This window comes from Lycorma delicatula, chromosome 7 (assembly GCF_047948215.1).
Source record: "Lycorma delicatula isolate Av1 chromosome 7, ASM4794821v1, whole genome shotgun sequence".
Taxonomy (NCBI): Eukaryota; Metazoa; Arthropoda; class Insecta; order Hemiptera; family Fulgoridae; genus Lycorma; species Lycorma delicatula.
This window is the reverse complement of record NC_134461.1, coordinates 105,597,243-105,613,324: the sequence shown is the minus strand read 5'-3', so window position 1 is coordinate 105,613,324 and position 16,082 is coordinate 105,597,243. Positions and strand designations below refer to the sequence as shown.

The window sequence follows — 16,082 nt, the reverse complement described above, 5'->3', positions numbered from 1 at the left end:
CTCTAACTGAACAAAATGGCAGCCAACTTAAAAAACAGTATGACATGATACTAAAATTGGTGCTTCTGTGCCCTAAAGAACTGTAAACAGACAAGTCAAATCTCTTTATAACTTTAATTTGAGTATTCCTTGTCAAAAATATATTTAGCTAATACAGTAACTCAACTGAACACTTGATTTTTTCATCTATAAACCACCTAGACAATGTTTAATGAAATATATAAAATACTTGAGGTTTAAAAAACATAAAAGACAGAGATGCAATATTTATACAATTAAAAAAAATCCCTGACAACATGCACAGTTAAAAAGTAATTCATCCAAAAAGTGACACAACATGACATTAATTCACATTTCCAAGCATACAAGATGTATATAAACCTAAAAAAAAATGCATACAAAACAGAATCAAGTTGATATATAGATGAATATTACAATCTAATAAATTATAATCACCTGAGTAACATTTTTAGTTCAGGAAGTTCTTTTTCAGGTACATCTTTGACAATCGCTTCAAGCCAATGTGGCATAACATAATCCCAAATTTCGGCAGTGATGACTTCATATGGTACTAAGCAAAACAATCTATTCAAACCATTTTTCAAGTGTGATGTCCTTGATACCAACATATCCCTTAAAAAGATTATTTTATATATATACTTACAATAAAAAAATTATACAGTAACAGCCATAAAGAAACATAATTAAAAATACAACACTAAAAATTATCAAAATAAATTGAATGTATATTACCAACAATATGGGATTGAAATCTATATATTCATTCAAATATGGAAGCCATGTGAAATGAAACATTGAGACATTTTTAAAAAAGTGGCACTGGATAAATAAATCATTTATTCAATATTATGAATATATTGGGGGATTTAGAGATGAATTTGATTACACACATAAGTTATAGATTAGTTTTTTCAATGTAAATACACAAATTATTAGACAGAGTTTTAGAATATTTTCTGGATAAAATTCTGATATGTGCAACAAAAATGGTATGTGAAAAGACAAATTGTGAAAACTGATGATACTACTTTAGATTTTTCATAATCACTGTAAGTTTACAGCAAACAACTCGAAATTCTGATTATCAGCATCAAGATTATATTACGTACACCTACACCTAATTACGAACATCTCTTGTTTTTTAATTATAAATATTATATTATTAATAATTACCAATGTTTAGATATATTTTTACTAAGCTTAGAAATTTAGTGCAGAAATTAATAATAACATCTAACAAAGAAAAAACAATTGCACATACTGAGAGTATTGGTTTATAAATTATTAGAAGATTTATCATTTAATAATTATAAAAATTTTTAAATATAATATTTTTCTTACTGTTCTAATCAAAATTATTTTTATTATAGTTACTATTGAAAATCTCACGAATGTATAGATTACTTTATAAATTAGTTTTTATGAGTTTACTAAAGCTTATGTATTCTGCTATTGATAAATTTATTTAAAACAACTCACTTTTATATTAATGGAACTTCTACTTTTAACACCTTTTGTATTTAATTACTAGTTCCTTCTTCAGTGAAGAATTAAATAGCAATGTTGCCAGAAGTACAATCTTAGGAAACCCCTTCAGTAATTGAATTATACTATTTGATCAATGTTATTTTTATTAATGTCTGTGTATTTGTAAATTTTATACTACTCAAATGCATTGAGATATTGGATTTTACATGTTATACGTAAAATTTACAGGTTGTAATTAATGTGGGTGTACTATATTTATGAGATGATACTACTGAAAATAGGTGGATGCACATTTATGTTGATATGATCTGATTCTATTGTCATCTATAATGTTTGTATATGTTCCTTGTATCATTTTCTTTATTAATCAAATATAAAGCCTCAAAAGGTTCCTGGAAAATTTTACAAAAACTAATTAAATAAACTGTGACGTATAATATATTTCTATCAGCATCAAGTTATTTTTGCCAATAACAATAAAGTTTTGAAAAAATTTCCTGGAATTCACTTTTAGAAACCAAGTAAAAAAAGCTGGTGACAAACTGCAATGAATAATGGATGCATCAAAGATGTTACACTGTCATCATGCAAGATATTTCTTAACAGTATGTTAACATCATTTTTGAAGAATTTGTTTTCCTATTATTATGGGAAATTCTATAACCACTTCATATTATTCCAGCTTCTGACAGTATTTATTTAATAAATCTTCTGCTATCATTTCCAACAACTCTTCAAACACATTCAGAATTTTCATCTTTATCAATACTGGCATCCTCTATGAACATCATGATTACTAATTTGGCTTTTTCAGTAATACTTGTGTTATTCTTTTTAATTGCTTTTCCACTGTAAGTTTTTTCAAGCAGTGATAATTTTTCTGAAAGTGGTGTTTATAGCAAAATTCAAAAATTTGAGTTGTATGCTATTTAATAATGGGCAGTGTCATACTACCAAAAGTATGACAATGCTAAACAAAGTTAAGAAATACACACCAGATCTTATTGTTGATCTTTCTAGACTGAGAGTCAAACAATATCTATGTAAACTGAATTATCTGGGACAGAAAATAACCTCTAAATTTTACAACTAAGCCTTTCCATGAAAAATCTCAGACCTTTTTAGTAGAATTAACATTAATCATACCACCCACATAAACTTTAAATTTTCTGGTTTCAAATTTGGGAAATATATAAGTGAATCGCTGGGCCATAGTTTTGAATTTTATTTGATATTTTTAATAAATAATATTATTTTTCAAAATAATATTTTTTCTTTCAAATTTTAATGGTTTTTATTTGATAAGTTATAAATTATAACAATCATGGCATAAAAAAATCCTGAAACAATACGCAAATAAAAATTATTTTCTATTGTAAATTACTGTAAGGGAAAAAATAATATTAATAACAACTTTAATATATCATAATATTATTTTATTTATCATTTGAATATGATAAATGTGCAAATAACTTACCAATGACCACCAACACGAGCGTACTCAGCAGGATGTGGTAGTAAACATGAAACAAATATATTAAAATGTGCCTTGAGTACTTCTGATAACCATCCACAAACATAATCCGTTTTTAATCTTTCTAGTGTACATTCGGCTTGATCTGTAAGTAGCATTAAAAAATATAATGAATAATTGTCACCTGTTAAATTTTATTTTTATTTAACAAAATGTACGTAAAATGGCTACTGACCATCAAATGTGTAAGCAGTAACATGAAACCAGTGGAAAAGCATTGATAGCAGTCGGCCAAAAATCTCAGGTGGTGTCTTTGGATTGGGTGTACATAAACCAACAAGTAACCAAACACCAAATCTCCCCATTAACTGTCGCTCTTCTACAGAAATATTTGGGATACTGTGATTTATATTTAATGCATTCAATAATGCTGCTTTCGCTTGTATATCATTCAGGTCTTTTGGTAGGTCTGGAGTTGTTGGACGAGCTTCTTTTAGTAAACTAAAATTTAAAACAAATAAACATCAGTTAGTTCTTTATTAGCAATAAAAGTTCAACCATAAGAAAATATACTTCTCCAATGACTGCAAAAGGTAAATATAATAGATTAACATTATTAAGCTAATTAATAAGTTGGTATAAGAGCATAGATGCAAATAAATAACTTAAAATTATCCCTCTAGGTAATGATTATGAAAACAGAGTTCTATGATGAACAGAGTGATTTTGATTCCTTGGTGCCTAAGATTTTAATAAAATATAATTTGAAAATGTTAACATGAGTTTATGCTCAAATTAAAAAATAATTTTGTTCAATTTTTATCTCTTTTACATGATAGCAATATTCAAATCGGTTGAATTTATAAATCAAAAGTTAAATTAATACTTGGGTGTTTAAAGTCAAATTTGAAATTGCTTAGCTACTTCCAAACACTAGTTAATAGTTCTTGAGCTGTAATGGAGTGAAAAGTAAAAATATCTGACATTTTGATTTACACGAGTATAAAATTTCTTTTTATATTTTGTAGAGTATATTAGTTATGCCAAATTTTATTAAAATAACTCAATATATAATAAGATACAAAATTCCATTTAAAAAATAACAGCAAAAAGGTAGGTAAAAAGGCATTTTAACATACATTTATAGGAATTTTTTCTTATATAGATTTTAGCAACACACTTGGATGAGCTTTTTATTCATCCTGTAATATATATATATTTTTTTCATAACCATACTCTCAATAAAACTATATATTAAAATGAAAATGATAATGAATTTAACATAAAATACTAAGGAACACTGCCCACATTGTTTAATAAATTTCATTGTTTCTTCACTATACTAAACCAAAGACTATAAAATATAAAACTAAAGGCTATAAAACTATTTACATTAGAAATTTTATTTAAAAAAGCTATTATTACTGTTTTACCAATTTAAATATACCAACTTATGTTCTTATAAAACTTACAAACATTATTTTTTAATAATCTATATTGTATACCTTATCTAAATCTACCTTGTGTCAAAATGTGCATTTTGTATAGAAAAAAATTGTCATGGTCAAAATGACCTAAATCACAAAAAAATGTTAGTTTTTACCTTCACAATATGTGACCAAATGTAGGAAAAAGGAGCTTGTCTTTAGCAGGCAGAATTCTCAGTACAATTGTGTTTAGTGATTTAGGTCAAAAAAATGTGGTTCTTAGTTTATAAGAGAATCTACTCCCTACAATTCATTCTAAACAACTATAATCTCATTTATTTCATGTATTACAATGTTAGAGAGTGTAAAAAGTTATTTTTGTGAACTCTTACACCAGATGCAGAAGGGATCATCTTAACTTCTCTCATGTGATTTACATAGGTAAGGATAAGGTCATAAAGGAAAAGCTAGTTCACTGGCACAACTAGCAGAAATTGTATCAAATTCTATTCAATCACTGGTTTAAACCAACCTGTAATCACAGGAATGAAAGTGGAGATATTTTTGTTAAGAGTTTATGACTGCCTTACAAATTTTAGAAAATAAAAGTAGAAAATTATAAAAAATATCACACAGTTTGGCCATTTCTGTTTTTCATATGAAAACAAAGGAGTGGTTTCTACATAGAAATTAATAGAATCTCCTCCTATAAAAGACACCATAACAACTGAGACTGAGCCTCAAGTGGATTTCCCTGGAGCTGTTCCCTCAACAGAATTATCTCATAAAAGAAAAAATATATCTTTCTGATAACATTTTTTGATACTGTGATGAAGACTGAAGAGATATTTTATGCCTGATCCTGGGTCTCCACCTCTTGTTGAAACCACAGAACCATCAATAGCAACTGCTGAGATTCAGCACTTCATTCACTTCTGCATCCCCACCTCAAAAGCACCAACAACCCAAAACAAAATAATTTTTAATAATAATCTTTTTCTAAAAATCAATTGTTTAATGTGTTAGTACTCATGTTGTAAATATTAATTTAACATAAATTCAATTTCTAATTAAAGACTGTTACTATTACTTATTACATTTGCATACAGTTTTTGTTGTAACATGCCTACAGTTATCTTTTTGCAACTTCAAATGTATGAACCACAAGTAAATTTTGATAACATATGTGAAATCAGCAAAAACCTTTTATTCAGATAATTGCTGTTGCTTATGTTCCTGATGGTGAGTAATCTTTTTATGTTTCTCTAAATACTGCAAGACTTTAATGAGCTTTTTTCAAAACGCACTTTTTTGTAATTGCAAATTCAATTGACAGTTACTGTAACAGTTTTTGGAATTCCTCAACAAATTTTATATCAATTTGTTCAGAATTTTGTATTCTTTCCAGGAATATTAATAACTCAAATTTGAATAAGATGAAGATAAGGTCCCTTTTCCCACGTTTGATCAATATATTGAATTATAATACATATGTAGGTACCTTATAATAGCTTCAACAAGAAAATTATGCATTTCACCATCCATTTCCCATGCCTTAGGTAAACATTTGTGAACAATATGATCACCACCTCTTTTATTATTATGTCTTAAACTGTGACACTGTTGACAATAACGTATAGGATGATTACTGTTATAACTTGCACATTCCATAGTAAAACATATTGATATAACACTTTTATCTGAAGATCTGCAATTCTGTAATACAACAATAATGTAGATTATGTTCACTATAATTAATTTGTTTATTAGCATGTATAAATATATATATATATATATATGTATATATGTATATGTATATATATATATATATATATAATTATACATATAATTTATCATTCAATGCCTTTGTATAATCAAAAAACTGCAGGTTGATGCTTAACTCTATTAGGTCAATAATTTTTATTTTATTCTCAAGAATAACAAGCATTCTATATAAAACTTTAACTAGAGAAAATGAGGGGTGAAGTGGTTTCCCAATATGTTCTTCAATAAGTAACTACACTGTTGCACATTAGCACTTTCTGCCCATCAAAATGCACAATATTTAGGCCTACAAGTGAACTTTCATCCACCACTCTGTTCACTACAGGGTCTAACCACATAACCAAACATCATTAATCTTACAGAACACAACATGATCTACTGGCTCTTACACTGCCAATGCTTTGAATCCATCACAGCCATAACAAAGAATGGAACAGCATCTCTGACAGCATAATATATCTCTGCTAACTGCTTCACTCATCACTTTCTCTAATTAACTTGTATATAATTCTTCTTATTCCTGAGAGTAAAATAAAAATGGTTGATCAAGTGAAAATTATGTAAATAATTATGTCAATTTTTTAGCCACTTATATCTCTTTATCAGGTTGCCTATAAACATCTAGTTATGACATCTAACTACGTTAGATACACAATTTGCAATGTTTTTTTGAAAACCTCAACTAATTCCCTCATCTCCCACTTTTGTTGTGGAACAATGAATTACATACACTACCTTAAAAAGGGGAAAACTATTAAAGATATTATAAAGAGAATAGTTTTAAAGAACCCAAATATTCTAAAAAAATATAAATTGTATCGTTATGTATTTTTAAAAATTAAAAAAAAAAATGGTACTTAAGTATTAATGGAAAGAATAAGCTTCTCACATTGTTTTTTTTTTTTAAGTATATAAAAAAAGAAAATAGTTTACTGAATTATAATTTTGAGCATTACCTTATTTTCGCAGGAAACAGATGCTTGTTGCATTGGATGCAATATATCGTGGAATGCTTGGTTTGGATGATCACGATGAATTTCATTTGCACATTCAATGCAAAGGTAAAGAGGTGGCGGGCTTTCGGATGCGTATGTGATTGAGATACAATGATCATAACATACTTTAGCTGCTTCTGCACTACCACCACTTGTGCACATTTCACGCTGACATGTAAATGGTGTCCAATCGGCTAGAAAATAGAAAATATTGCAGTGAATTAAAATTAACAGATCTGTTAATACCTGACCTTTAAAAGAGGTAAAAATGAAAGTAAAATCATTTAAGAGACATAATTAAAGTTACAGCAACCTCTTCTAAAAATATATTCTTTTTTACTCCACTAAAAGATAAGTTTCAAAAGGAGAAAAGTATATTTTTGAAAAAGAAAAACAAAGCTGGACAAATAATTTTGAAGGGTAAGTGTTACTTACCCTTATATTACTGCATCTGTTATGAAAAGTACAGTACATTAGGCTGCCATATTTTCATATAAAATAGTATTTAAAAAAATGATCACCCAACAACTCTGCCTTTGATTTCAAACCAACAAGTTCCTTTCTATTTTGTTACGTAAAACATGTTAAATATTTTTATATTCTGCCTCACAAAGGTTGCAGCAGAAGTTAATTCTGTAATGTGTCAGTACGGCCATCAGATATCAAAGGACCACCATGTTAATAGTTTTTTAATGACATTTCGTTTTTTCATTCATTAATGTATTATATGTGCATGAATGTATAAAAATTTTTTCTATGAGTTATTGATAAATTTTGATAAAGTGATCAAACAAGGAGCAAGGCATCTTTGAAAAGTACCCCCATTAGCTATTAAAAAATTACAATACAATCTATCTTAAACAATTTTATTATTTTAATTATTATAAGAAAGGCCACACATTAAACAAATTTTAATATAATTTTCTGTCATACTAAGAGAAATGTTATGGTATAAATCAATTTTTGAACATCCTTCTTTAAACAATATCATGTATAAAGATAGTAATTGTTGCACAGCTTTTTTAACACTGTCTTTTTTGTCAGAGTTGACTAGCAAGAAAAAGCTTTAAATGAAGAAATGAGTGAAAAGAATTCAGTGTCAAGTCTGGGCTGTAGGAAGATGAATTTAAATGATGGATCTGATGAGCAGCAGCCTGTTGGTTTGACATGACCAGTACATGTGGCTGAGTATTATTGTAAAGCAATAAAACTCCAAAACTGACCATGCCTTACTTTTTGTTTTGGACCACAGTTGGAATTTCTTTATGATCTCATTATAGAATCAGCAATTATTATTATTATGCCTTACAGCAAGAAATCATCATTAATGACAGATTGTAGTGACTCTTTCTATATCTTATTGTGCAGGCCATCTTATATGCTGTTAAAATTTTAAACCATTTTCTACCCTTTCCATTTTCACAATAAAATTCACTAATAAATTCCAAGAATTTATGCTATTATTACATTTCTTTGTTATTTCATTGAACACTAGTTGTACCAATTTCCCATTTAAAAAAAAATCATTCTGGCAAACTTTAGTCATTTTTCAAATCCTATTTGTAGTATCTGATATTTGGGTAGTACAGCTATTATGTGCTGCCTAATTGAAATAGTTGACAACAGGTACTGTCTTACGTTCAGTCACTGATACCAATGGGTTAAGTGATTGTGAATAAAAAAAATTTGATTAATATGAAGGCTGTTTTTTTTCAACCTTAGATAGGTTATAAAAAAAAAATCACATTAACATAACAAAATGATTTTATTACTAAAAGTTGAGTAGTATCTAACTTATTTATCTATATGATTGCCAAAATGGTTGAGGCATTTCTCGTACCATGACACCAGATTTCTGATGCCCTCTTCAAAGATGTTTGCTGTCAGTGAGGTAAAATGTCTTGACATCTTCCTGAAGTTCTTTATTGGTGGTGAGGTGTTGTCTGCCCAATCATGCCTTCAATTCAAGAAAGAGGTGAAAGTCGCTAGGTGCTAGGTCTGTTCTATATGGTGAATAGTCAAAAACTTCCCATTTGATTTGTTTGAGGTCTTGTGTCTCGTTGGCACTGTACGGTTGTGCACAGTCATGAATCAAAACCATGCTGGACGACAGCATGCCTCTTCATTTGTTCTGGATTGCTCTGCTGAGGCAACAAGTAAAGATTCATGATGAACTTTCTTTGTTAGTGTTGACCTCTGCTCCAAAAGTCCACCAGCAGAACACCTTTATGGTCCCAAAAAACTGTAGTCATTGTTTTCCTGTTGCTCAGAGTCTGTTTTTGGCTTAATTGGAAAAGTGTGTATCCATTCCTTAAACTGTTCTTTGGTTTTTGTATTGTCATTCTGGATTCAAGTATAATCAACAATAACAACAGACTTCAAAAACCCTTCCCCCTCATTATAGTAAATCGTAAGAAACATCAAGACTGACACAATTTGCTGTTTTGTGATTGTCACTCAACATTTTTGGGACTTAACGTGCATACAGATTCCAGTATACTAGGTCTTTAGTCACAATTGTGACAGAGAAAAGACCTTGAAATTTCTGCAGAAAGTTCACTTACTGTAAATCTTCGTTTGTCGCAGACAAAATCATCAACACGCTGAACCAGGCGTACGGTAGCGACTTGCGTCCTTGTCCACCTTAGTCATTGATGTCTGTTCGCTCTTCTTTAAATTCCTTACACCATTCCTGCACATTACCATTACTTAAAGTTTTTACCACACACTAGGCTCATTCTGCGATGGATTTCAGCATGTTACATCCTTCTGCTTGCAGAAAATGTATCACACTATACAACTCACACTTTGCAGGAGTATCGATCGTAGCGGCCATGTTCAATTGCCCGTAGCTAGGCTTAGACTGATGCAATGGAGCCGGCAATGGCAGAAGTTGTGGTGGGAGGTGGCACAATTGCACGATGTGCAGACCTGGCTCATGCCTATCTCTTGTTTACTTAGATGCACAATCCGATGATGAAAATAAAAAAAGCCTTCCTATTTGTTTGAATAAAGATTTCTATGAAAAATGTTCATTGATCTTTAATACTAAAAAATAATAATATACTACTGATGAAGCAATAACTCAATATTTCTCAAAAGATAATTATAATGTTTTGAGAAACATGTTCTGGAAGCATTATTTCCATCATGTTTTGACAAATAAAAAATTAATAAATAAAAATACAATGAAACTTCTATCATTGTAGATCAATCAACTAAGGAAAATTATAAAAAAAAAAAAAAGTTTTATAATTCTCAAGTCACTGAAATATTGTTTCTAAATAAAACTTAACTTGTTCATTGTGTATAATACAGTTTTTATTCTTTTGTTTTTAAATATTATTGTGTTAAAGTGAACTAAATGAATGACTGAATAATACACACAGAGTGAACATACTATTATTTATACGATTCCATAATCATTATGAAGTAATCAGGTTAGAATTAACATTCATATTCAAAATTTGCAAGCAAATATTTATTGTACTGCACTTATATAAATGTTGTTGTAAATCTATTGCTTTTCACAATAGTCATATTTATTTATGTGAGAATATAGGGTAAAGATTAAAATGATATTGATGAAAGTTTTTCATTAGTCAGTACTGTTAATAAAGTATTTTTTTCAGCCCACACTAAACTACAGACAAAATATGTATTTTCTAGCCTTAATAGTACTAGCTGAATTTGGAGGATTCACTGTACTTCAATAAGTATATGTTGCAATAATTCAGTGGAAATACCTTATATAATCAACTAAATTGGTTCTAGAAGGCTAATAATTTCACAGTGAAATGTATAACTACTGTATGGACTAAATGACAACACACAACTTGAAAGCAAGCATTGGCAATACATATATTATTTTACTATACTGTTTGTAGAGTACAGCAAACATTTAAAAAATCTCTTTTAGTTGATCAGAACTAACTACTGCATAGAAGTAATCCGCTTTTACTTTAATAAACTATAATTCAATCATGACCAATAATCAAAATCTATTGAAGAATTCTTTTATGTAGGTTGCATTGTTGCTCCTACATTATTATTAAAAAATTACTTGTAAAAAAGTAAAATCTTCCATAATACATTAAACTTACTAGTGAATTTTGGTGGAACTCCTTTACGTTCAAAAAGACTTGAATTAAAAGTTGGCCAATAATAGAAAAGAAGTTTAGCAGCAGACGATCTAGCTCCTGTAGTACCATAAGCGATCACACAAAGAAGATCTTTAACTAAATTAAATTTCATCATCATTAAACACTCCAGGAGTTGACAATGATGTGCTGAAATAAAATAGTAAAAAAAAACAAAAAAAAAAACGATCATGACTAAGTAATGATATCAAAGTAATGAACAAATATGAAAATGAAAATTCCTACAAAAAAATATTACCAGCTACAATATTATTAACTGCGTACAGTTATCTTATTTCATATAACAATTATTCAATAAATACCTGTATCTGTTAAATTTGCCAATCTCTATAGGTTTGAATCCTGGACAGGCATGATATTTTACACAGAATACAAGAATTTATATTTTATAATCCCATGCAAAAGGTTTAAACTTTGGTGTATTGAAATTAAAAAAAAAAATTAAATAATTTTTTAATTTTCTTAGTTGGATACCATAAGAAGGTATTTTTTACATTTTATTTGCCATACTAAACCAAGAAAGCATGGCTTAAATAATGTAACCATGTGTACATGCATTTCCTTAAAATCATTTAATGTTTTGTTAACAAATAACACTTTAAGCAAACTGCTTTGATGTCTATAGGTGGAATAAAATGATAAAATCTTGTTGCTAGTTTATAAGAGCAAATTATGTATTTTAATTATCATGTTATTCAGTGTAAAATACACTTTCCACTTGAAGATGTATGCACTGAAGAGAAATTAAACATATTTGTTACGGCAAAAATATATGTCAATACAAAAGAACTGATTTAAAAAACTTCCATGTAAAAAAAGTACTACTAACTTACTAATGGGTCTGGAAGAAACTAATCATATCCTTCACTTCCAAAATTAAGTAGTTTTAATATCCTAAATTGACTACTAAAACTAAGTCTTCCTGCATGCAAGCATATTCTATATCTCAACAATGGAGCAGATGCTCAGGAGTTTGTTATTTCTCTTCAGTCACAGCTCTCAACATTGGTATACTTCCACTTCATCATACTGTTTCTTTGCTTGGAAAGTCTATTTAAATAATTCAATATTATCTAAGCACTATAATGTTTGGTTTCTGCTTGGAAGTTTCTTTTTGGTATTATTGTTTGCATTCTAACTATAATACTATATTTGGATTTTATAATTTCATTCCATTATAAGGCGTTTTCAAGAAGATTGGTTGTAAACAGAATATCTCCATGCTCGTATTGCATATTCTCTTGCAGGAAAGCAAAGTGCCAAGACTGACGATGACTTATGTCCATCTGGATATACTCCACATTTTGATCTTGACATTTTACAAATGATGTAACATTTTTCCTTTCATGAAATAATATAATACATTTTGAGGTTAATGATATGGTTAAGATCAGAATTACAGAACAGTTCATTTTTTAAATTATCATAAACAAACAGGTTGGGACATATGCATCCGGGTGTCATTACATAGCATATATTCTTAAGTAACAATCTAAAAGCAAGGGCTCACCAGAATACCACAAAATTTGGATAATCGAAGAAATGAACTTCAATTAAAAAACAGGAAGAGATATGAGACTACACCAGCAAGAAAAAGTGTTACAAAAAAAAAAAAAACAACAAAAAATAATGAGGACGCAAAGTAAATTTGATCTAGTTTAAAAAATACTTCACTTCAAGAATCTGAAAATTAAAGAACATTAAAAAGAATATTAAAAATGATAACTCACTCTCACTTTTAGATTGATGGAGTACAGGGGTTTTTTTTTATTTCAAAAAGCAAAGAAATTGAATACTGGGTCTCTTGAAACCTAAAAGTCAGTTGGCTATTAGTGATATCAATCTAAATCTCAATTATGAATGATTATTTCCTAAAATTCTGTTAATCAGTTGAATTTCATCATTTTGTATAATTCTCTCTAAATTTGTAGAATGAATGTTTTGTTTTTTCAATTGGATCAAAATACAATGGTTAGCAAAGGTAATAGCGTCATGCTGCCACATTTTATTTATAATGTAATAACTTTATTCTTGTAGAACAACATGATAAAAATGAAATATAAGTGTTAATATTTTCAAAGTGAGTAGTTTTTATTTCATTTATTCTATTTTCATCTAAATTAGTGATATATTTTAAAAACCTATTCTGGCTTGCTCCATTTTAATAATATTCATTAATATCAAAATAAAGTATTCAAAACTGGTTGACATAGGAATAAAACAAAATTAAATACTAATTAGTTACCTAGCCTCTACATTTTGAATGCTGGTAAAGTAAACTGTGAAATTTCATAGTTTTTTTACATTATGAACAGTAGTTATGTAAAATAATATTAATTGAATTAAAATTTGATATTACAATGCATCTAACATAAAATTTTATTGCAACTCCACATGCAATTCTATTGAATTTTGCCATATACTCAATTTCAATATGCATTGTGAAATAATACAAGAATCCATTTCAGTAGTTTTAGGGAGGAATGGAAACTTCTACAAGATTTGACATGGGAATAAAACAAGGTTTCTAGTATTTCAATTTCAACCTATAGTTAACTTGTTAACATTATCTTATATTACATCACATCTATGAATGAAGACTTTTAAAAATTCTATAGGTCAACTAAATTGAATAATTAGTCTAACAATAATAATAATTGTTAAATTTTGTACAATAAATATTTTTAGAAATGAGATAAGCTACAAATAGTCTATTAGATAGCTGCATGGATACAATTTTGTACATCATAGAATAATTTAATTTTTTTTCACCTGAATTAAAAGAAATCACAAAAATATTTCCTAACTTGCTGTATTCTATCAATTTCCACAAAACAATTAATCTTTTATGGAGATTTTACTTATGAATAACAAATAAAAATGAAACTAGTCTTTCAAAATCCAAATTCTGACCAGCTAGTTAATGTTATCTGATTACACATGATATTTTTATATGAAAATTTCTTAAAATTCAATTTACCAATGAATTTATGCAGCTACATCATTTTTCTGTACAAAGTGTGTAATAAATAATTTACTTTAGGAAGTAGGTTGTAATAAATTAAATTCTGATACGTATGGAAGTTTTATAAGGAGTGTTTGGTAAGGAAGGAAGCTAGATAAGTAAGATACATGATTCAAAGATGAGCTAGTATTGATAATATTTTCTGTGTCAGGTACTGACTGTCTCCACTGTTGAAATAATCAAATCCTAAATATCAGTTCAATATATTATTGTTACTAAGTTTGTGTCTGACAGTTAGCTAAAGATGGTCTTTTTGATTCTGGGAAGTGAAGTAAAAGAAAGCTTGCACAGTAATAGAGTTCTACTTTTTGAAAGAAAAAAACTGTACTTAAATAAAAGGCATGCTAAAATCAGATCTCGGTAGTCCTGTGCCATCAATTACTGTTTACACATGGCTAGCTAAATTTAAACATTGTCAATCAAGATATTAAGAAAAAAATTACACTGGATTTACAAATAAGGTAATAAAGAAATTATCATAAAAATCATTTTGATGGAAGTAAAACAAAAATAGCCAAGATGGTAAGTACATCAAAAAATAGTTGAGTTTTTCATTTGAAACTTCTCTTTTTAAGGTCGAATTGTTAGGTTTGCTCACATTTATCCAAAAAATATGATTCTAATGTATGTTTCGTGTACAGATTTTAAAGCATTTTGATCAAAACCAAAATGAATTTTTGCATCTATTTTGTTTTGTTTACTTTTGATACAAAAATGTTTTATTTGGATGTGACATAAGAATTAATACTGAAATTAAGATGTCAATACTTTTAATTCTTGAATACCATTTGGCCGATTAAAGTAATCCATAGGCAGATTTCTCAATAGAACATTTAGAGTTCTGTAGTTTCAAGGATAAGTTTTTAACAAATTCTTTTATTGAAGGTGAATATTTTTTGTATTTATTACCTGATCTTAAATTAAATCTAAATAAGATCTTAGTATTCTTAAAATACTACCTTTTCTCATGATATCTTTTCTTCATTCTTTTGTATAAATCAAAGCAATTTATACTATTTTTATCCTCTAATGAGCTTCATAATCAAATAAAGTGGAGAGGTAAGCAAGTTCTTGGTGGCTGTAGTACGTGTAGCTGTTGAATATTGTCTGTGAATATTTATATATTCTAAACAATGTAAAACTTTGTTTTTATATGGCAGTTTTAAAATTCTATAATAATAAAACTAATTAAAGAAATATATATACTGCCGGCAATATGCTCAGTAAGTAATAACAAGACATGTTGGGCTAATTATCAGTTTTTTTTATTTTGAATAATGTGTAAAATCCTAGGAACCTGTGAACTCAACAGCTGGCACATGTAAAACTGGCATTTAGCCCTAAAGTTATCACAATACTTGTTTTTACAGGTAACTGGATTTTCATTATTTTAGTTAATCAAATGAAGACAAAGAACCAGCAGTGGAAACAGATTATCGCTTCTCGGCCTCTTGGCTAAGATCAAAGTGTAGTGGAAACAGATTTTTGAAACTTCCAATGGTTTTATGCATTGTAAAGTAGTTACATGCATATGGAATTTAACTGTGGTAGTAATTCTATTTTTTTAAGTTTTTATGACTGATCTGAAAATTACACAAGAATATGGTTTTAGCATCAGAAATAAAAGAGAGCAGCTTATTTGGTGATATGAAGTATTTTTTTATTTTTTTTTATAGAGATTAGAGAATAACTAAGTAAAAGGCAAAG

General features: G+C 28.4%; 1 protein-coding gene across 1 annotated transcript in view; it reads right to left on the bottom strand.

The window, feature by feature from the left end:
* Positions 1-16,082, bottom strand: part of unc79 (UNC-79 domain-containing protein) — a 183,383-nt gene that overhangs the window by 140,652 nt on the left and 26,649 nt on the right. The window contains exons 6-11 of the mRNA XM_075372061.1: positions 11,294-11,479; positions 7,152-7,384; positions 5,912-6,126; positions 3,219-3,484; positions 2,987-3,128; positions 457-633 (exon numbers count right to left, since the gene is read on the bottom strand). Coding sequence (XP_075228176.1) covers positions 457-633; positions 2,987-3,128; positions 3,219-3,484; positions 5,912-6,126; positions 7,152-7,384; positions 11,294-11,479 — 1,219 coding nt within the window. The remainder of the gene's footprint in view (positions 1-456; positions 634-2,986; positions 3,129-3,218; positions 3,485-5,911; positions 6,127-7,151; positions 7,385-11,293; positions 11,480-16,082) is intronic.